The sequence below is a fragment of the Mastigoproctus giganteus genome, chromosome 13, assembly GCF_048544385.1.
Source record: "Mastigoproctus giganteus isolate SK-2022 chromosome 13, ASM4854438v1, whole genome shotgun sequence".
NCBI lineage: Eukaryota > Metazoa > Arthropoda > Arachnida > Uropygi > Thelyphonidae > Mastigoproctus > Mastigoproctus giganteus.
The window spans coordinates 95,129,292-95,145,640 of NC_143587.1; the positions used below are offsets into that span (position 1 = coordinate 95,129,292).

Below are 16,349 nucleotides of genomic sequence, written 5' to 3' on the forward strand. Positions count from 1 at the left end.
GTATTTTTTCGCTTTTGTGCTGGGAAAACCCTTCTATTATGTTGGATGTAATTTTTCAACGTTTCCATTCCATTTTGTGAATCCCCACTGTTGACTCGCTAGTCATTATCGTCTTTATGATATTTTTCTAAAGCACATTTCTGGAGGTCATGACCATAAAACAATAAAAACAATCTGCACTTTCCATTTTATTGGGCTTTTCTGTTAGTGTAATCTAATTATTAAACAAGTGGTAAACTCAATCTTCTTTCATTTGCTATAGTACCGACAGCTGGAATTCTGTGGCTTTTCATGTTATTATGGTGAAATGTTTTTCCCCTTCTATCAAATATTCAATCGTATAAAAACAAAAATAACTTTCAGAAACTCATTACTCCATATCTCACTTGCAACTTGTGCATGCCCTGTTATTTGTTATTAATTGCTTATTGTTTTTACTGTTTCAAATTTTACAACCAAAAAAAAAGTCAGTGAACAGAAATATCAATTAGTATGCTATCAATTAATATGCTAACTGGAAAATATTCTTCCGATTTTCATGTATCTTTTAACTTTGTTAATTGGTAAGGTAATAAAGTTAAATTTGTGCTTTATATCTTTACTTTTATAACCTGTGGATAATATTCCTCCTATTTTCGGTATTTTAAAACGGTATTTTATAAGAGTCCATCATAAAGTGATTTGATTACAATGAACCAATTGTAAAGTGAGGGCCCACTATTTTTGGGAGATCCATGGGTTAGGATCTGTGCTTGTTTGAAAGCATAAAAAATTGTGACTTTGAAGCATGCAGTTCGTGACTTTTAAGGTTTTTGTAAGGTTATTTTGATTTTTATTTGATAGTTTTTTCATTTTTCAGGGTATGTATTACTAAACTTTGTTCTTTGTTGTGAATTAAATTCCAGCCCTAAATTATGTCCATTGAAAGCAAAAGAGCACTGCTCAAAAGAAATCAAAGATACAAATTTTGGATCATCTTAAAAAAGGGGAAAAGGTATCATATGTTGCAAAAAGTTTAAATTTAAATGAAGCAACAATCCAAACCGTAAAGAAAAATGAACAGAAAATTAGAAATGCTGTTTCTACAGGATCTTTCATTTCCGCAAATATGACAGCTCGTCCCCGAGCTCCAATAATTGAGAAAATGGAAAAGCACTCAGCATTTGGATTGACGATAGCAGTAAAAAAATGGATCCCATTAGACGGAAATGTAATTAAACAAAAGGCACTAAAAATTTATAACCATTTAAAAGAAAATGGAGAATCTTCTGTTAACCCAGAGTTTCTTGCCAGTAAAGGTTGGTTTGAGCAATTTAAAAACCGCTTCTCGTTACATAACATAAGAATTCAAGGGGAAAGTGCATCGGCTGATAATGAAGCTGCCAAAAAGTATGCAGAGGAATTTCGAAAAATTATTGAAGAGCACAGATACACACCACATCAAGTTTTCAATGCCAATGAGACAGGCCTTTGGTGGAAAAAAATGCCCAACAGAACATTTATTTCAAAAAAAGAAAAACTGTACCAGATTTTAAGGCAGCAAAAGATCATGTAATGTTACATGAAAGGTGTAAATAAAAATGCATTACCGGTGTATTGGAAAGCAAATAAAACAGCTTGGGTAACTACTGATTTGTTTAAAGAATGGTTTCTAAATTGTTTTGTGCCAGATGCGGAAAAGTATTTAAAGCAGAAAAATCTAGATTTCAAAGTTTTATTACTATTGGATAATGCAGCAGGCCATCCAAAAGATTTAAGTCCTCCAAACGTTGAAGTAACATTCCTACCACCTAATACAATTTCTTTAATTCAGCCATTGGATCAAGGCATTATATCTACCTTTAAAGCTTGTTACATCAGAAAATCGTTACAATGGATTTTGGAAAAAATTGATTCGGAATTCTGAAGTAATGGAGGCATGGAAATATTTTTAACTTGTGGACTGTATCAGAATCATAGCTTTATCGCTCAAAGAATTAAAACAATCAGCATTAAACGTGTGTTGGAAAAATGTATGGCCAGAGTCAGTTCATTCAGGAAATATAGTCATACCAGCAGGAAACAGAATTGGTATGATAGTAGAACTTGCTAAGTCAGTAGGAGGGGAAGGTTTTGATGACATGACTACTGAAGATGTTCACAAATTACTGGGAAAAAGAGGCTGGCGAAGCATATTTGGTGGAAATGGCATCGGCAAATCAATTCAGAGGATGATAGCGCAGAAGAAAATTCTGAAGTTCCAAATTTTACACTAAAAAAGCCCACAGGAAGGCATAAAGTTAGCCAAGAAATTAGAATCATATTTTTTGAATGCAAATCCTTCGACTGAAAGGAGCACAAAGTTCAAAAGGGAGCTTCAAAAATGTTTAGCTCCATACCATGAAATTTACAAAGATATATCAAGAAAAAGCAAACAAACCCAGATTACTGATTTTCTGAATAGAGCAGAAGATAAACAAAATCAAGATGCTGCAGAAGAAAGTTCAGAGGTGAAGGTATTCAGCAACAGAGAAAATGTTCTTGTTTGATTGTGCTTAGCAGCGATGAAGAGGAAGAAAATTAAATGAAATTACATTATCTGACATATATGTTTCACAGTTTGTAAGGTACAAACCTTAAATGTCTTACCTTACAAACTGTGAAACATATATGTTCAGTTATTACTATTTAAGTTATTACTATTATAAAAATAATAGTTAAAATATTAAGTTATTACTATTATAAAAATAATAGTTAAAATATTAAGTTATTACTATTATAAAAATTTAGTTTCCAATAGTTATAAAAAAAAAACATGGTGTATTTTTGTTAGCTTTTGAAACATAATCCCCTTTTTTGTACTGGTTCTTAGTCTCGTATAACACAGTTTCGCATTACACAAGATTTTGTAGGAACCAAAGAACCATGTCATACGAGGGTTACCTGTAATCTGTGATATCAGTACAGAATTCACTTTCAAAATGGCAAATGTACACAAATACAGTAATCACATGACTTGAGTTTTCTTTTTCCGGCACTGCAAGACATCTGCGCTACATGTAAACATCCGATCTCAATGTGCCATTAGTTTGAATGTTCAGTTATTTTGGGTGCCATTATTCCGACAGTCTACTGTATGTGGTGCTTGTTTCAACCTTCTATCACTACTTCTGGGTGAAGTAGTGATAACAAATCTTTTTTAATTCCCCCCCCCAATATATTCCATTCAGAATTCCCTTCACCAGATGCCTAGTTTACAGTCTTTGTAGGCCACATCTTCAAAATCATTTCCTTATATTCTTTACCAGTCTGTCCTTTGAACTCTTTCAAGAGGCTTGGCTTCTTTAAACATGGCTTTGTATCTGCTTAAAGAAACCAAACACAATACTCTTAAGTGAGGAAAACAAGTGAGGGGAACAGGACAAGAACAAACTCACTTTCAAGAAAAAATAAATTTTGTTTTGAAAGTGAGTTTTTACCATTGGTGGGACACCACTTGCTTTCCAAAAAAACTTGAAGAAAAGGCTCTGTTATTGTTGGATCACTGCCCAGCTCATCCTTCAGCTGAGGCCCAGAAATCAAGAGATGGCAAGATCAGAGTCACGTTTCTGCTAAGGAACACAACTGCACTAATTCAGCCCATGGATCAGAGCATTATTTGAGCCTTCAAAGCCTACTATCATTGTGAGCTATTTACTGGTGTTGTGTACTCAGAAATTCAAGTCCTAGAATTTCTGAGTATACAACACTATTTCTGAAAATGTTCACGGTGAAAGACATTGCATGCAATATTGGATTAGCATGGGAAAATGTAAGCTCAACAGCAATTGAAAACTGCTGGAAAAAATGTACTGGAAAAGACAAGATCACTAATAATGTACTTGGTGGCAGTCTTGGAGCAAATAACCTTTCTGCTTGGACTGAAGTGAATGCAAAAGTTCCAGATGTGCTTTACCTAAGTGAGGAAGAAATCATAGCCTCTGTGAACAGTGTAGAGCATAGAGTAGAGTGTGTTTAGTGTCAAACGGCACCAGGGGTCCCCCCCCCATCTCCACGTAGTATACATTCTGGGTGTGAAACAGAACACTGTCAATGCCAGAGGTTTAAAGGTGTATGGATTTTGTATATGTGTAGTGTCATGTATCATTGTTCCTCTGGTCATTTAGCCACTGGGCCCCTAATGGGACCCAATGTTGCCCACACTCCACCCCGTGGAGGCAGACCAGGTACACCAGTATTATAGTTATTTACTCTGGCAGGGCCTGCCACCTACTGTATTTTCCGGCTTATAAGACGCGGTTTTTTTTGCGAAGAAATACTCGGAAAATCACCCTGCGTCTTATATGGTCAATGTCAGATTAGGCCTAAAGACTACCAGCAATGCATTTTCGATGACGCAGTGCCGGTAAACTGAGTTCTGAAAACTTCCCTTTGAAATTCACACCAATTTTACTTAAGATTTATCTGTTGAAATATATTTTTAACAATTATCAGTGGTTACAATCTATGGCAACAATACATACCAGTAATCTTTTTTTCGTGGAAAATTTGTTGAAATCTGCGTGATATGAATCTCACAATCAGATGTAAGTAAAAACTTGTTTCATTTTCCCATGTGTTTGCTTCCTCTATAATATGATCTCGCGCTTTTATGGTATTCCTCTATGATCTCACGCTTTTATGGTATGGCGGGCTAATTAGACTGGATTGGGATTTTTCAATTCCAACCATCCTTTACAAAGAGAAAGTGACGCCCCTATTTGTCTTAGGGTGAGTAAGAATTTCTGTTACGTTACTTCTGTCACCTTTTTTAAGAAACAAACATTTCATTATTGGTTGAACATTTACCCAAATGTATACCATTATTTTGAGAAAAATATATTACCGTATTTAATTTTACGTCCCGTATCATGCCATGTCGCCATATTTGTTTACATCAGTCGGTAAAAGATTGCTTCTTAGTTTCACCGTAAACAGTATCGAAGGATAATAGAAGGGTTATTATTTTTTCCAAAATATGTGGCCAAAACTAGGGTGCGTCTTATAAGCCGGAAAATATGGTAATTTCCTGAGAGTTCAGTGGCTAGGACCTAAAAAAAAAACAATGCTATAGATAGGGGTCAACCAAAAGGAGTACTAGTTATGCAATTTGATGTTATTGAGATTTTGGGTGTAGGGCTCAAACAATTTAGAGATGATTCAGATGCTAGTTGTAAGCTAGAGGGGGAGACTGAAGGGGAAAATACATAGATACGGGGTCCATAGAGAAGATGATCCCCAAGTCAGTGGAGCAGGCCCAAACCCCACCAGAGGGAAAAGAAGGGCAGCTAGTGGGGAGGAGACCAGGGGTCACATCCCCCTCCCGCCCGGGGAGTGGAGGCAAAGGACCACACAACGGAGCATGGCTAGGAAGGCCTAATGGCAGTAGCTGAGCTGTGCCAATGGAGTGCCACACCTGGGACGTAAGTCCCATCGTGGCCAGTGTCGGCATTCCACACCATGCTGGCTAGGAACAGTGAATAGCATGGTGTCAGCATGGATGACCTTGGGGTCCATAAGGTTCCCATAGCCATCTATCTATCTGGTGGAAAGGCTGGAATAGAACATGCAATTTATATCATTTGCTCACACACCATTTTTTTTTTTTTTTTTTTTTTACAGTGGGAAGACAATCAACAAAGAGAAAGCCAGTGATATATAGAATGACTCAGATATTGTGGATGACTTGTGTAAGGAAAAAGCACCAGAAATTAACAAAGTGGTTGAAAACATTAATGAGGTGATGACATGGTTAAAACATTATCATTTATTGTCTGACCGCTATCAAGAATTATTTGCTGAAAAAGTACTGTCATCAGTACTGGAAAAATAAATTACATGACTATTCAAGAACGGATGCAAAAAAAGTAAATCCATAACAGCCTTGTGTATTATTAAATGTAAAGGGAATGAATGATATAACTTTTAATACTTGGTCTTTTAGTCTGTAATTCATAAAATTAGCAAATAAAGTATTAATTTACTAAGTAAAGTGTATTTATGTTAAAAATATGAAAAAATATGGTAAAATTTTTTTGGCTATAATGTACTTCAATTGTAATGCGGGTATTAAAGTTATCACTTGACACCCACATAATATCAAGGTTGCACTGTATTTTCTTAATGGTATATTGGGATTCATGGCTTCTGTGGCTACTGCTCTAAAGGCATTCCATAATTCCCCTATATTTGCCTTGCTATGCCATAAGCCCGGGTGACCACACAGTATAATAAATTGTTACAGTCTCCGTTCCTGAAATTAAAACTCACAGCATTTGTGCATAGTTACTATCTCTTCATCATCTGACTTAGAACTTCAAAACTGCTCCCTGATGATTTCTGATGAGTGAATACTATTAACTCCATGATGTTATCTGGTTGATGGGTGGATGATCAGGTCTAGAAAATTTTTACCCTAGTACTTTTTCTAACATGATAATATAAATAAGAAACATTTAGGTGATTTAACAAGTGACATTTCAGGCAAGTTAGCAAATAATAATTATTCATGATTTGTAACAAAAAAAAAAAAAAAAATCAGCATAAAGCAACAACTTTTATGCTCAAACTGAGAAAATTTTGCTTCTGCACATTCATTCATTCCTTCAACCAATGCATGGCAACAAACATAATATCCAGTGCTTTAACTACAATGCATGGTATATGGATAGCCTCTGTAACATGTATGAAAAAAAAAATAAATAATAATCGCAAGATTTCTACTGGTCTGATTTGAAAGAAATTTGAGAGAGCTCTACGAATCTTTCTAAAAAAGCACAAATATAAAATTTAATGAGAATCCATCTAATGGGCGTCCAGTTATTATGTCAGGACCAAATAAAATGAAATAATAATTTCTGAATTTCTCTACTACTCCAATTTCAATAAAATTTAGGATGGGTTAAATTGTTATAACAGAACAAAATTTTGAAAAACTTTTGTGAAAGTCCATTCATCGGTAGTCAAGTTATTAAATGCAGATGTACGGACAAAAAAATAATATAGTGGATTTCTATTAGTCTGATTTAAATTAAATTTGGAATGGCTCAACAAATCTTTCTAAAATGGATGGGGAAAAAAAAAAATAATAATTGCTGGATTTCTACTGGTCCAATTTTAAGAAAATTGAAACAGTTTAAAAGAATTTGAAATGGTTCGACAAATATTTTCTAAAGGACTAAATATAAATTTTTCATAAAAATCTGTCTACTGCAAGTTGAGTTGCTACATGTGGACATATAGACATGTAGGCAACAGGCACATTATGCATGTTTACACCTAAAATTTACCTCCCACTTGCTCCATCAATAAAGCCAAAGTGAAATTCACCCATAACTAGACATTCACACTTGTTCGTCCATTCCATCTGCAGAGGTTATCATACTTTTCCTATTTTTCTGATCTGAAGCATATCCCCACCTACATTCTCAGTTTTCCTTTATTTCATACAACACACACACACACACACACACACACACACACACACACACACACACACACACACACACACACACACACACACACACACACACACCAGAGATTCTGCTGGCACTAGTATTAGTATTATAATAGCTAAATGATGCAAAGTAGCGGCTTTTTGTTGCTTCTACTAAATATAAAAATTCCCAAATCAATCCGAAATCTTTAGCCATTTCTAAAAAAATTAATGTCTACTTCTGCTTTGAGTCTCAGCCACTTTGGCAGGTAATTTATTTCAATAATCTATAAATTCTTGCCCAAACCAAAAGTAAACTGCATGAGATCCGCCCCCCCCCACTTCCAAACACAAAACACACACTTAAGTTGTCTAATTACCAAGCTTTGCAGTCTGTTCCTAAGCCATATTAAATTGACCTACTTTAAGGTTAATTTAATAATTTGAACAACATATTTCATTGACTTTCTTTGAACCATCTCCAGAAACTATATCTTTTTTCAGGTATCAACCACTGATGACCACTGTCTTTTACCACTCAACCATCTCTTTATCCATAACAGTAACTTGTCCTTAATGTTGCACTGCTCGCTCCAATTTGTACAATAGTCTTTTATGTGAAACAGTATCAAAGGCTTTCCTGATATCTAAGTATATTAAAATTATTTTATCCCTTTCTATTGTGACTTCATCACAATATCCAATCAAATTGGTCAGACAAGATTTTCCCCTTCACAAACCCATGTTGTGTCTAAAGCAGCAGTTCCCAAACTGTGTGCTGCAGCACCCTAGGGCACCGCACCAAACTCACAGGGTTGCCAAGGAACATTTTAAATTTTCGAGGGGAACACAGCAATACTCAACATTTTTCAGACACAACGCAAACAACTAGTTCAAAATAGTTCACAGTTTCAACATTACTTATTAAGTAGTTTATTACTACTTATTAAGTAGTAATAAACGGAATGTTAGGTATTTCTTTTGTCCTAGGGGAGCCATGAAAAAATTGCATTGACACTAAGGACACCATGAAAAAATTACTGGGACACTAAGGGCACTGTGAACAGAGAAAGTTTGGGAACCTCTGGTCTAAAGTATAACTGCACTCCCGTCTAGATGAACCTGCATTACTTCTTTAACCAGTGACTCCATTATTTTCCCTGCAATAGAAGTTAAGTCTGCAGGGACTTCCCACTGAATACAAAGATACCCTCATAATTATGGTTAATGGTTTGCTTACCCCATTAGCTGCCTCCCTTAATATAACTGGATATATCCCATCCACCCCAGATGCCTTGTTTACATTTAACTTCAACAGTCTCTCTCTTCCACTTTCCTCACAGTTATTACAAAATCATTTAGCTCCCTGTTAGAGTTTGATAAACTTCTAGCATCACTTCTCTAAAGAATTCCTCATGTGTGAATGTAGATGCAAAATACTTATTCAGTTTTGTCAGCAACTCAAGCAGGATCATCAGCAGTTGAACCATCGATATCAAGTGGACCAATCTGATTCGTCTCCATCCTTCTAGAGTTTACATACATAAAGAAGTCTTTGCTGGTTTTTTTGCATCCTTTTTTGAAATATTTCTTGTAATCTGCCTTCGCTTGCCTAACCTGCTTTGCGACTTGATTACGGACTAGTTTATATTTACCATAGGCTTTTGTGTCATCTGATAATACATATGCCATGCATTTTTCTTTGCTATGAGACTCATTAGTTCATCGGACATCCATTTTAAGTTTAAGCCTTGAGCAGTATTTCTTAGTTGATATCAAAAGCCTAGTAGCTTCTATGATTATTTACGTGAATGCTTCCCATTTAGAATTTGCTCATGGCAACAACACCAGTTGGTTCACACTGCAGTCACCCTTATTTGCTTGACAGCTCAAAGAAAGCTTTTCCCAGGTGTTTATTCACTGTATTCATTATTCTTGCCTTTCTAATTAATAGTATATAGCTGTTTAACATTTTATTAAATTAAACAAGCATATGTGCACTTTTTAAAAGTATTCAAACACAGCTACAGAGAAATTTTGTTTGCAATTTTCACTTTCATCTGATGTTCAAAAGTGACAATACTGTACAGGTTATGCATGTATAGTTCAGAAATCCAAAATACTCTAAACACTTGCTTGTCTCCTATCTCCAGTTTGCAACATAAACTGATAACTGCATTACAATCAATTCGGCTCTGGAGGGAATGTGCAAGGCTCAAGGGGTAGAATTTTTTTCAGCGTGGTCTGTGCTTGTTAACAGGAGAGACTGCTTCTACAGGGATGGGATACACTTAAACAGAAAGGGTGCAAGAATATTTGTTGATGCTATTGAGGCAGTGTTAGGTGGGTCGGAAAACTGTTAGCTTGGGGGGGGGATTCACAGACTAAAAGATAAAAAGTAGCTGCAGGCAGAGGTGGAGATAATTCCTGCACTACTTCTATTAGAATAAGCAGCGGCCTGGAGCGAGGGGTGCTGGGGGTTTCAGGGACTGATAGCAGTCATCATGAAACAGGTGGGTATATGGGATGTGTTAGGGTAACTAAGAATAAGAATACGTGAATGTATACTTGCATGTATACCAATGCTAGAAGTATAGTAAATAAATTTGATGAATTTGAAGTGTTGGTCAAGACATCAAAGACGGATACTGTTCGGATATCAGAGACTTGGTGTCACACAGATATTAGGAATGAAGAATTAGAATTTGGGCAGTACAATGTGTACAGAAAGGATAGACAGGATAGGAAGGGAGAAGGTGTTATGCTGTTAATTAAGAAAAACATAAAATCAAAAGAAGTGCATCCAGCATTAGGCCTAATGACTCGAAATGGGCTAGTAAATCAGAATGTCTTATAATGGGGGGTTTTAACTTCCCAGATATTGACTGGAAGTTGTGGGTTAGTCACTTGCACACTAGTAAGACTTTTTGTGGATTTATTGGATGATTGTTTTCTGCAGCAGCATGTTCGAGAGGCAACCAAAGAGGGTAATACTCATGACCCGGTAATCAGCAGTGATCATTCGTGTATTAAGCATTTGCATATAAAGGAACCACTAGGTGGCAGTGATCACAGTGTAATGATGTGGGATTTACTTAAAGATATAATTACCATCGGGGGTAAAGGAAAGAGTTTTTGCTTCCGTAAAGGTGAGTACAGTGATCTCAGACAATTTTTAAATTCTGTACAGTGGGATCAACTGATGATGTTAAATTATAAGTGGGAAGCATTCAAGGAATTAATCATGGAAGCTACTAAAAGTTTCATACCTATTAAGAAATATTGTTCAAGATTTAGGACTAAATGGTTATCAAATGAACTAATGAGACTCGTGACAGAGAAGAAAAATGCATGGGATGCATATAAATTATCAGGCGAAACACAAGCCTATGACAGATATAAGCTAGTCTGTAATCAAGTCACAAAGGTTAGGCAGACAAAGGCAGATTACGAGAAATCCTTGGCAAAAGATGCTAAGATAAACAACAAGGATTTCTTTACTTATATAAACTCTAAAAGGAAGGGGATGAATCTGATTGGTCCACTTGATATTGATGGTTCAACTTTTGATGATACTGCTCAGATAGCAAACAAACTGAATGAGTATTTTGCATCTATATTCACATGTGAGGAGTTATTAAGGGAGGAAAATGGCAGAAGGTTATCAATTTATAGCAAGGTGCTTAATGATTTTGTAATAACTGAGAGCAAAGTGTAGGAGAAATTGTTGAAGTTAAACATAAGAAAGGGACCTGGGGTGGATGGGATCTATCCAGTTATATTAAAGGCGGCGGCACAGGAAGTAAGCAAACCCTTAGCCATAATTATGAGAGCATCCTTAGTGTTGAAGTTTGCAGATGATACAAAGGTTGGCAGGATTGTTAATGACAGTAACGGCAGTGTGCTACTACAACAGGATCTAGAAAATTTGGGCAGATGGGCTAAGAAGTGGCAACTGAAGTTTAACCTTGATAAATGCAAAGTACTGCACATGGGTAGAAGTAACCCCAGAGAAATGTACCAACTGTGTGGTACTACACTAAAGATGGTAGAAAATGAGAAAGACCTGGGAGTAATTGTGCAGTCAGATACGAAGTTTTCTGAGCAATGCAGACAGGCTGCCAGGACAGGTCATAGAGTTTTGTCAATGATATATAGGAATTTTGCTAGCCGGGAAAAGGAGGTGATTGTCCCTCTGTATAAGGCAATGGTCAGGCCACGCCTTGAGTACTGCGTACAGTTCTGGAGGCTTCATTTTAGAAAGGATGTAGATTTGCTTGAGCGTGTACAGAGAAGGGTAACAAGATTGGTGAAGGGAATGAAGGGATCCTCTTACCAAGAGAGGCTTAAGTTCTGCAAATTGCAGTGGCTGGAGACTAGGCACCTGCGTGGTGATCTGATTGAGGTGTAATAAGGCCTTGAATGGGTCGAACAAGCTGAATTCTGATGGTATCCTTCCACTTGTTCAGATTATGAACCTAAGGGGGCATAAATTCAAATTAAGAAAAGCCAGATGTAGAACAGATGTGCGGAAATTTGCCTTTAGTCAGCATGTGATTAATTGCTAGAACAAACTTCCATCTGTTGTTGTGGAAGTTGATAGGTTAAATAAATTTAAGGAGGAACTGGACAGGCATTTGGAGGGAATGGTGTGATTTTTTTTTTTTTTGGCTGATGCTGCATAAGCTCATACACTTACTTTCTTGCATCACATGCCACTACTACTACTACTAATTACTATATGAAAAAAAAAACATTAATACCCACTTCTTCCTATGCTGCACATCATAAGTAAAAGAATTCCATTAAATAAAAATCAAACGTGTATTTTAAATTACATGAAACATGTTTTTTTTTTTTTTTTTTTTTTTTTTTTTTGCTGTTGCAAACCAACATTTGGGTATAAGAACAAAAAAGTGATTTGTTTACTTTAAATTGTTAAGAACATATCATTTATTACCTGATAACGATCTTTGAAGGGCAACATTTTCAGCCTGAATACGTGCTACTTCATTTTGAACATTACTAATGCCATCTGATAAAGAGTTTTTCTGTATATCTTCTAACTGTTTTTCTAACTTTTCATTAGCTGATACCAACTATAAAATACAAATAGCTTATATCAAAAATAAATAACTTGTGTTTTCATAAGTAATAAATATTGAGTTATTCATGTCACATTATTCTAAAATAAACGGTGAAAATGCCGCATCTTGAATTATAATAATGACTTTTCCCCCTAAACATACATAAAAAGAGTTTCTTCTTCGAATGTGCTGGCAGAAATAAAAAAATCATGCTAGAAGATCAGTACAGAGAGATAAACAAAAGGCTTAAACATGAGATGGCACTCTCACATATTTAAGGAAGGAAGGAGCAAAATTTATAATCTAAGAAATCCTAAATTTTAATAATGGTTCCCCTCCTCCCAAAATACAAAAAAAAAAAAAAAAAAAATCCTTCCCCATATGCTCTAGCAAAAATAGTTTTCATCCTGGAAAATCAGCTTAGAGATCAACAAAAGGATTAAACATGAAGTAGCACTTTCACATATGTAAGGAAGGAATTAGTGAAATTTGGAATTATTCTGACATTTCATAAAATGCCACAATAATTTGAAAGGTTCATAATTGCAACTTAGTTCCTTCTATAATTAAACTGTTCAATGTAATAAATATTTCTTATATTGAAAATTTCACTGAATCATCTGAACTTAAAATATACATTTGTCAATTTATGCATGTATAAAATTAATATTTGCTCTATGCAATCGTAAATTACATTTACTTCAAAAAAAGGATGGCTGTCAGGTACCAGTTGAAGGGTGTCAGTATTATAACAACTATAATTCTTGTGGGCTGTTTGTAGAGTGCTATAGTTCGTATGTTTCAAGAGTGGATATATAATGGACAGACTAGCAGTCACAGGGACAATGGCAGGTGCCTAAGGCTTGTCGATGGTCATGATGAATGTAAGCAGTCTTGCCTTGTGCAGGCAGATAGACAGAAAACAGCAGAATGACTGACCATGAAGTTTAAAATGCCTGATGTTCAGGGACAGAATTTTTCTTGAGTATTCATCATATAAGTTTTGTAGATTCACAACAGTTTCAAAATGTTTTAAATGTTTAGGATATGGACATACAGCACACAGAATTGCCAACGTAAAGTAGTAACGTGTGAACACTGTGCCGAAAGCAGACATGTCTATGCTGATTGTTTATTAAAGGATGATCCACCTAAATGTATAAACTGTAAGAGAAAAAAAAAAAAAAAAAATACAATCAGCCCATTAGAGATCGGAATTGTACGGAATATATTAGAGCTGTTGAACTTACAGAATTGAGCAAAGTTAATGGATAGTCGTTATCAGTTATTTAATCACGGTACTTCTAGTAATTCTGGGACTAGAAATATAAATAATGCAACTTAATTGTCAAAGATCTCGAATGGTAATGAATGAGGTAAGAGTTCTATATTTAAAAAAAAGGGTGAACACTAGAATTTGGAAAGGCCAAAAGAGGTTTATGAGAAAGCGGTTGAATTTTTAGAAATTGATTAGAATTTGGCAGCATTATTAGGGGCATACTCGGTCAGTTCAGTTAGAGTGGGGGAGGGGCCTGGAGATGTCATAAATTATACATTCATATAGATCAGCAGTTCCCAAAGTGTGTTCCGCAGAATCCAAGGGTTACATGATAAAATTCAGGGGTTCCACAAGACAAGGTGCTCTTTATATCTTTCTTGTTTCATAAAAATGGGTAGGTATTTTTAAAAAATGAAAGAATTTAAGTTATGTAAAAAGTTACTCAAGAAAAATACAAAAAATTATGTTATTCATTATTTAAATGCATGAAGTACATTTCATTATAGAATCTGAAATATGTTCTGCAAAATAAGTAAGATCAATTTTAATCAATTGAGAGGTAATGGAGAAAAATTTGACAAGACAGCTGATCTGGTTTTTAGGAGCATTAGCAACTAAGGCCATATTGCACAAGACAGCTGAGGAAATGTGTGTAAATACATTAAAAATTATTGTAGGCGGCCTATCGTCTACTGACTGTGACGTCACTGTACCAGCAGCACGGCCTGTATATTAGAGTGTGGCCTTGGCCTCACGCGATCCAGCCAATCAGGACGTATTATCTTATCGTCAGAATATCCTAAAAGACCTAAAACAAAACATCACCTCATTACTTGTTAGAACTAGAACAAATCTCTCACTGTTGCACTGTGGATTGCCAAATCAGTTTATTATTTATGATTATTGTATTTTTAAGAAAATCGCATAACTTGGGAAAAACCAAGGTGGAGCTTTTGGGCTAGTCATTTTTACCTCCGGAAGATGCCTACTTACGTACTTTCTTCCAAGCATACAAGCCATACTCTGTACAGTTCCTCCGTGATATGCTTTCTTTCTTGCTTGATATTTCTGTTGGTAACAAGACTGATGTCAAGGATAGTTGTGGATGTATCTTTCTTATGCAGGTACATCAAACCATGCCTAATCAGTTCACAGTATAGAAAGGACAGACAAGATAGGAAGGGAGAAGGATTGTGCTGTTAGTTAGGAAACACACAAAATCTAAGGCTTGCATCCAGTTGACATGGGTGGCCAATGCAATGTTGAGTCAGTTTGGTGTGAAATAAGCACTGGGAAAGCAAAAATGAGAGTAGGTGTGTGTTTCAGGCATAATGACGCTGATGAGTACAATGAACTCATCAGAGTCATTAGGTTTTTTTTTTTTAAAGTAAAAAAAATAGAGTAAAGAGAAATAGAGTCCACTCTATTTCTCTTTACTCAACAACGATGAGTAAAGAGAAACAGAGTGGGCCAGTAAATCAGAATGTCTTATAATGGCAGATTTTAACTTTCCAGATATTACCTGAGACTTGTGGATTAGGCACTTGCACACTAGCATGACTTCAGTGGATTTATGGAATGACTGTTTTCTATAGCAGAATGTTCAGGAGGCAACCAGAGGGTTCAATACTCTTGATCTGATTATCAGCAGTTTTTATTCATGCATTAAAAATCTGAAGATAAAGGAACCACTAGATGGCAGTGATCACAGTGTACTGATGTGGGATTTACTTAAAGATGTAACTACCATCAGGGGTAAAAGGAAGAGTTTTTACTTTCGTAAAGATGACTAAAGTGGTCTAAGACAGTTCTTAAATTCTATACAATGGGACTAACTGATGATGTTACCAACAGCAAATTCTAAAAGGGAAGCGTTCAAGGAAATAATCTTGCTAGCTATTAAATTTTTTGTCCCAACCAAGAAATACTGTTCAAGTTTTAGGCCCAAATGGATTTCACATGAACTAATGAGACACGTGGCAGAAAAGAAAACTGCATGGGATACATATAAATTATCAAGCAACACAGAAGCCTATGGTAGATATAAGCTAATCTGTAATCAAGTCACAAAGAAGGTTAGGCAAGCAACCTTGAATTCAGGGAAGGTCTCCACAGACTGGAGATGCACAAATGTATCTCCAATTCACAAAGGGGGATCTAGGGGTAACATAAGTAATTACAGACCTGTTAGTTTAACTTCGGTTCCAGGGAAAATAACGGAGTCTGGTTAAAGAAAAAGAAGAAGAAGAAGAAGAAGCAAAGAAGAATTGCAGGATCGCCTAGACAAGACTGCAGTTATAGTTCAGACACAACATGGGTTCGATAAGGGAAAATCATGCCTGACCAATTTGATTGGATACTGTGATGTGGTTCCCAAGGTACTGGAGGCAAAAAATAATTTTGATATCATATACTCGGATTTCGGGAAAGCTTTTGATACTGTTGCACATAAAAGACTGCTGTGGAGTAGTATGGCATTAAGGGCTAGTTGCTGCTATGGATAAAGGGATGGTTGCATGCAAGAAGACAG

At 35.8% G+C, this 16,349-nt stretch overlaps 1 protein-coding gene across 1 annotated transcript in view; it reads right to left on the reverse strand.

Annotated features, from left to right (window-relative positions):
- The window catches only part of LOC150076266 (GRIP1-associated protein 1-like), a 370,153-nt gene that overhangs the window by 285,526 nt on the left and 68,278 nt on the right, over window positions 1-16,349 (reverse strand). Inside the window, exon 5 of the mRNA XM_090387422.1 lies at window positions 12,414-12,552. Coding sequence (XP_090243548.1) covers window positions 12,414-12,552 — 139 coding nt within the window. The remainder of the gene's footprint in view (window positions 1-12,413; window positions 12,553-16,349) is intronic.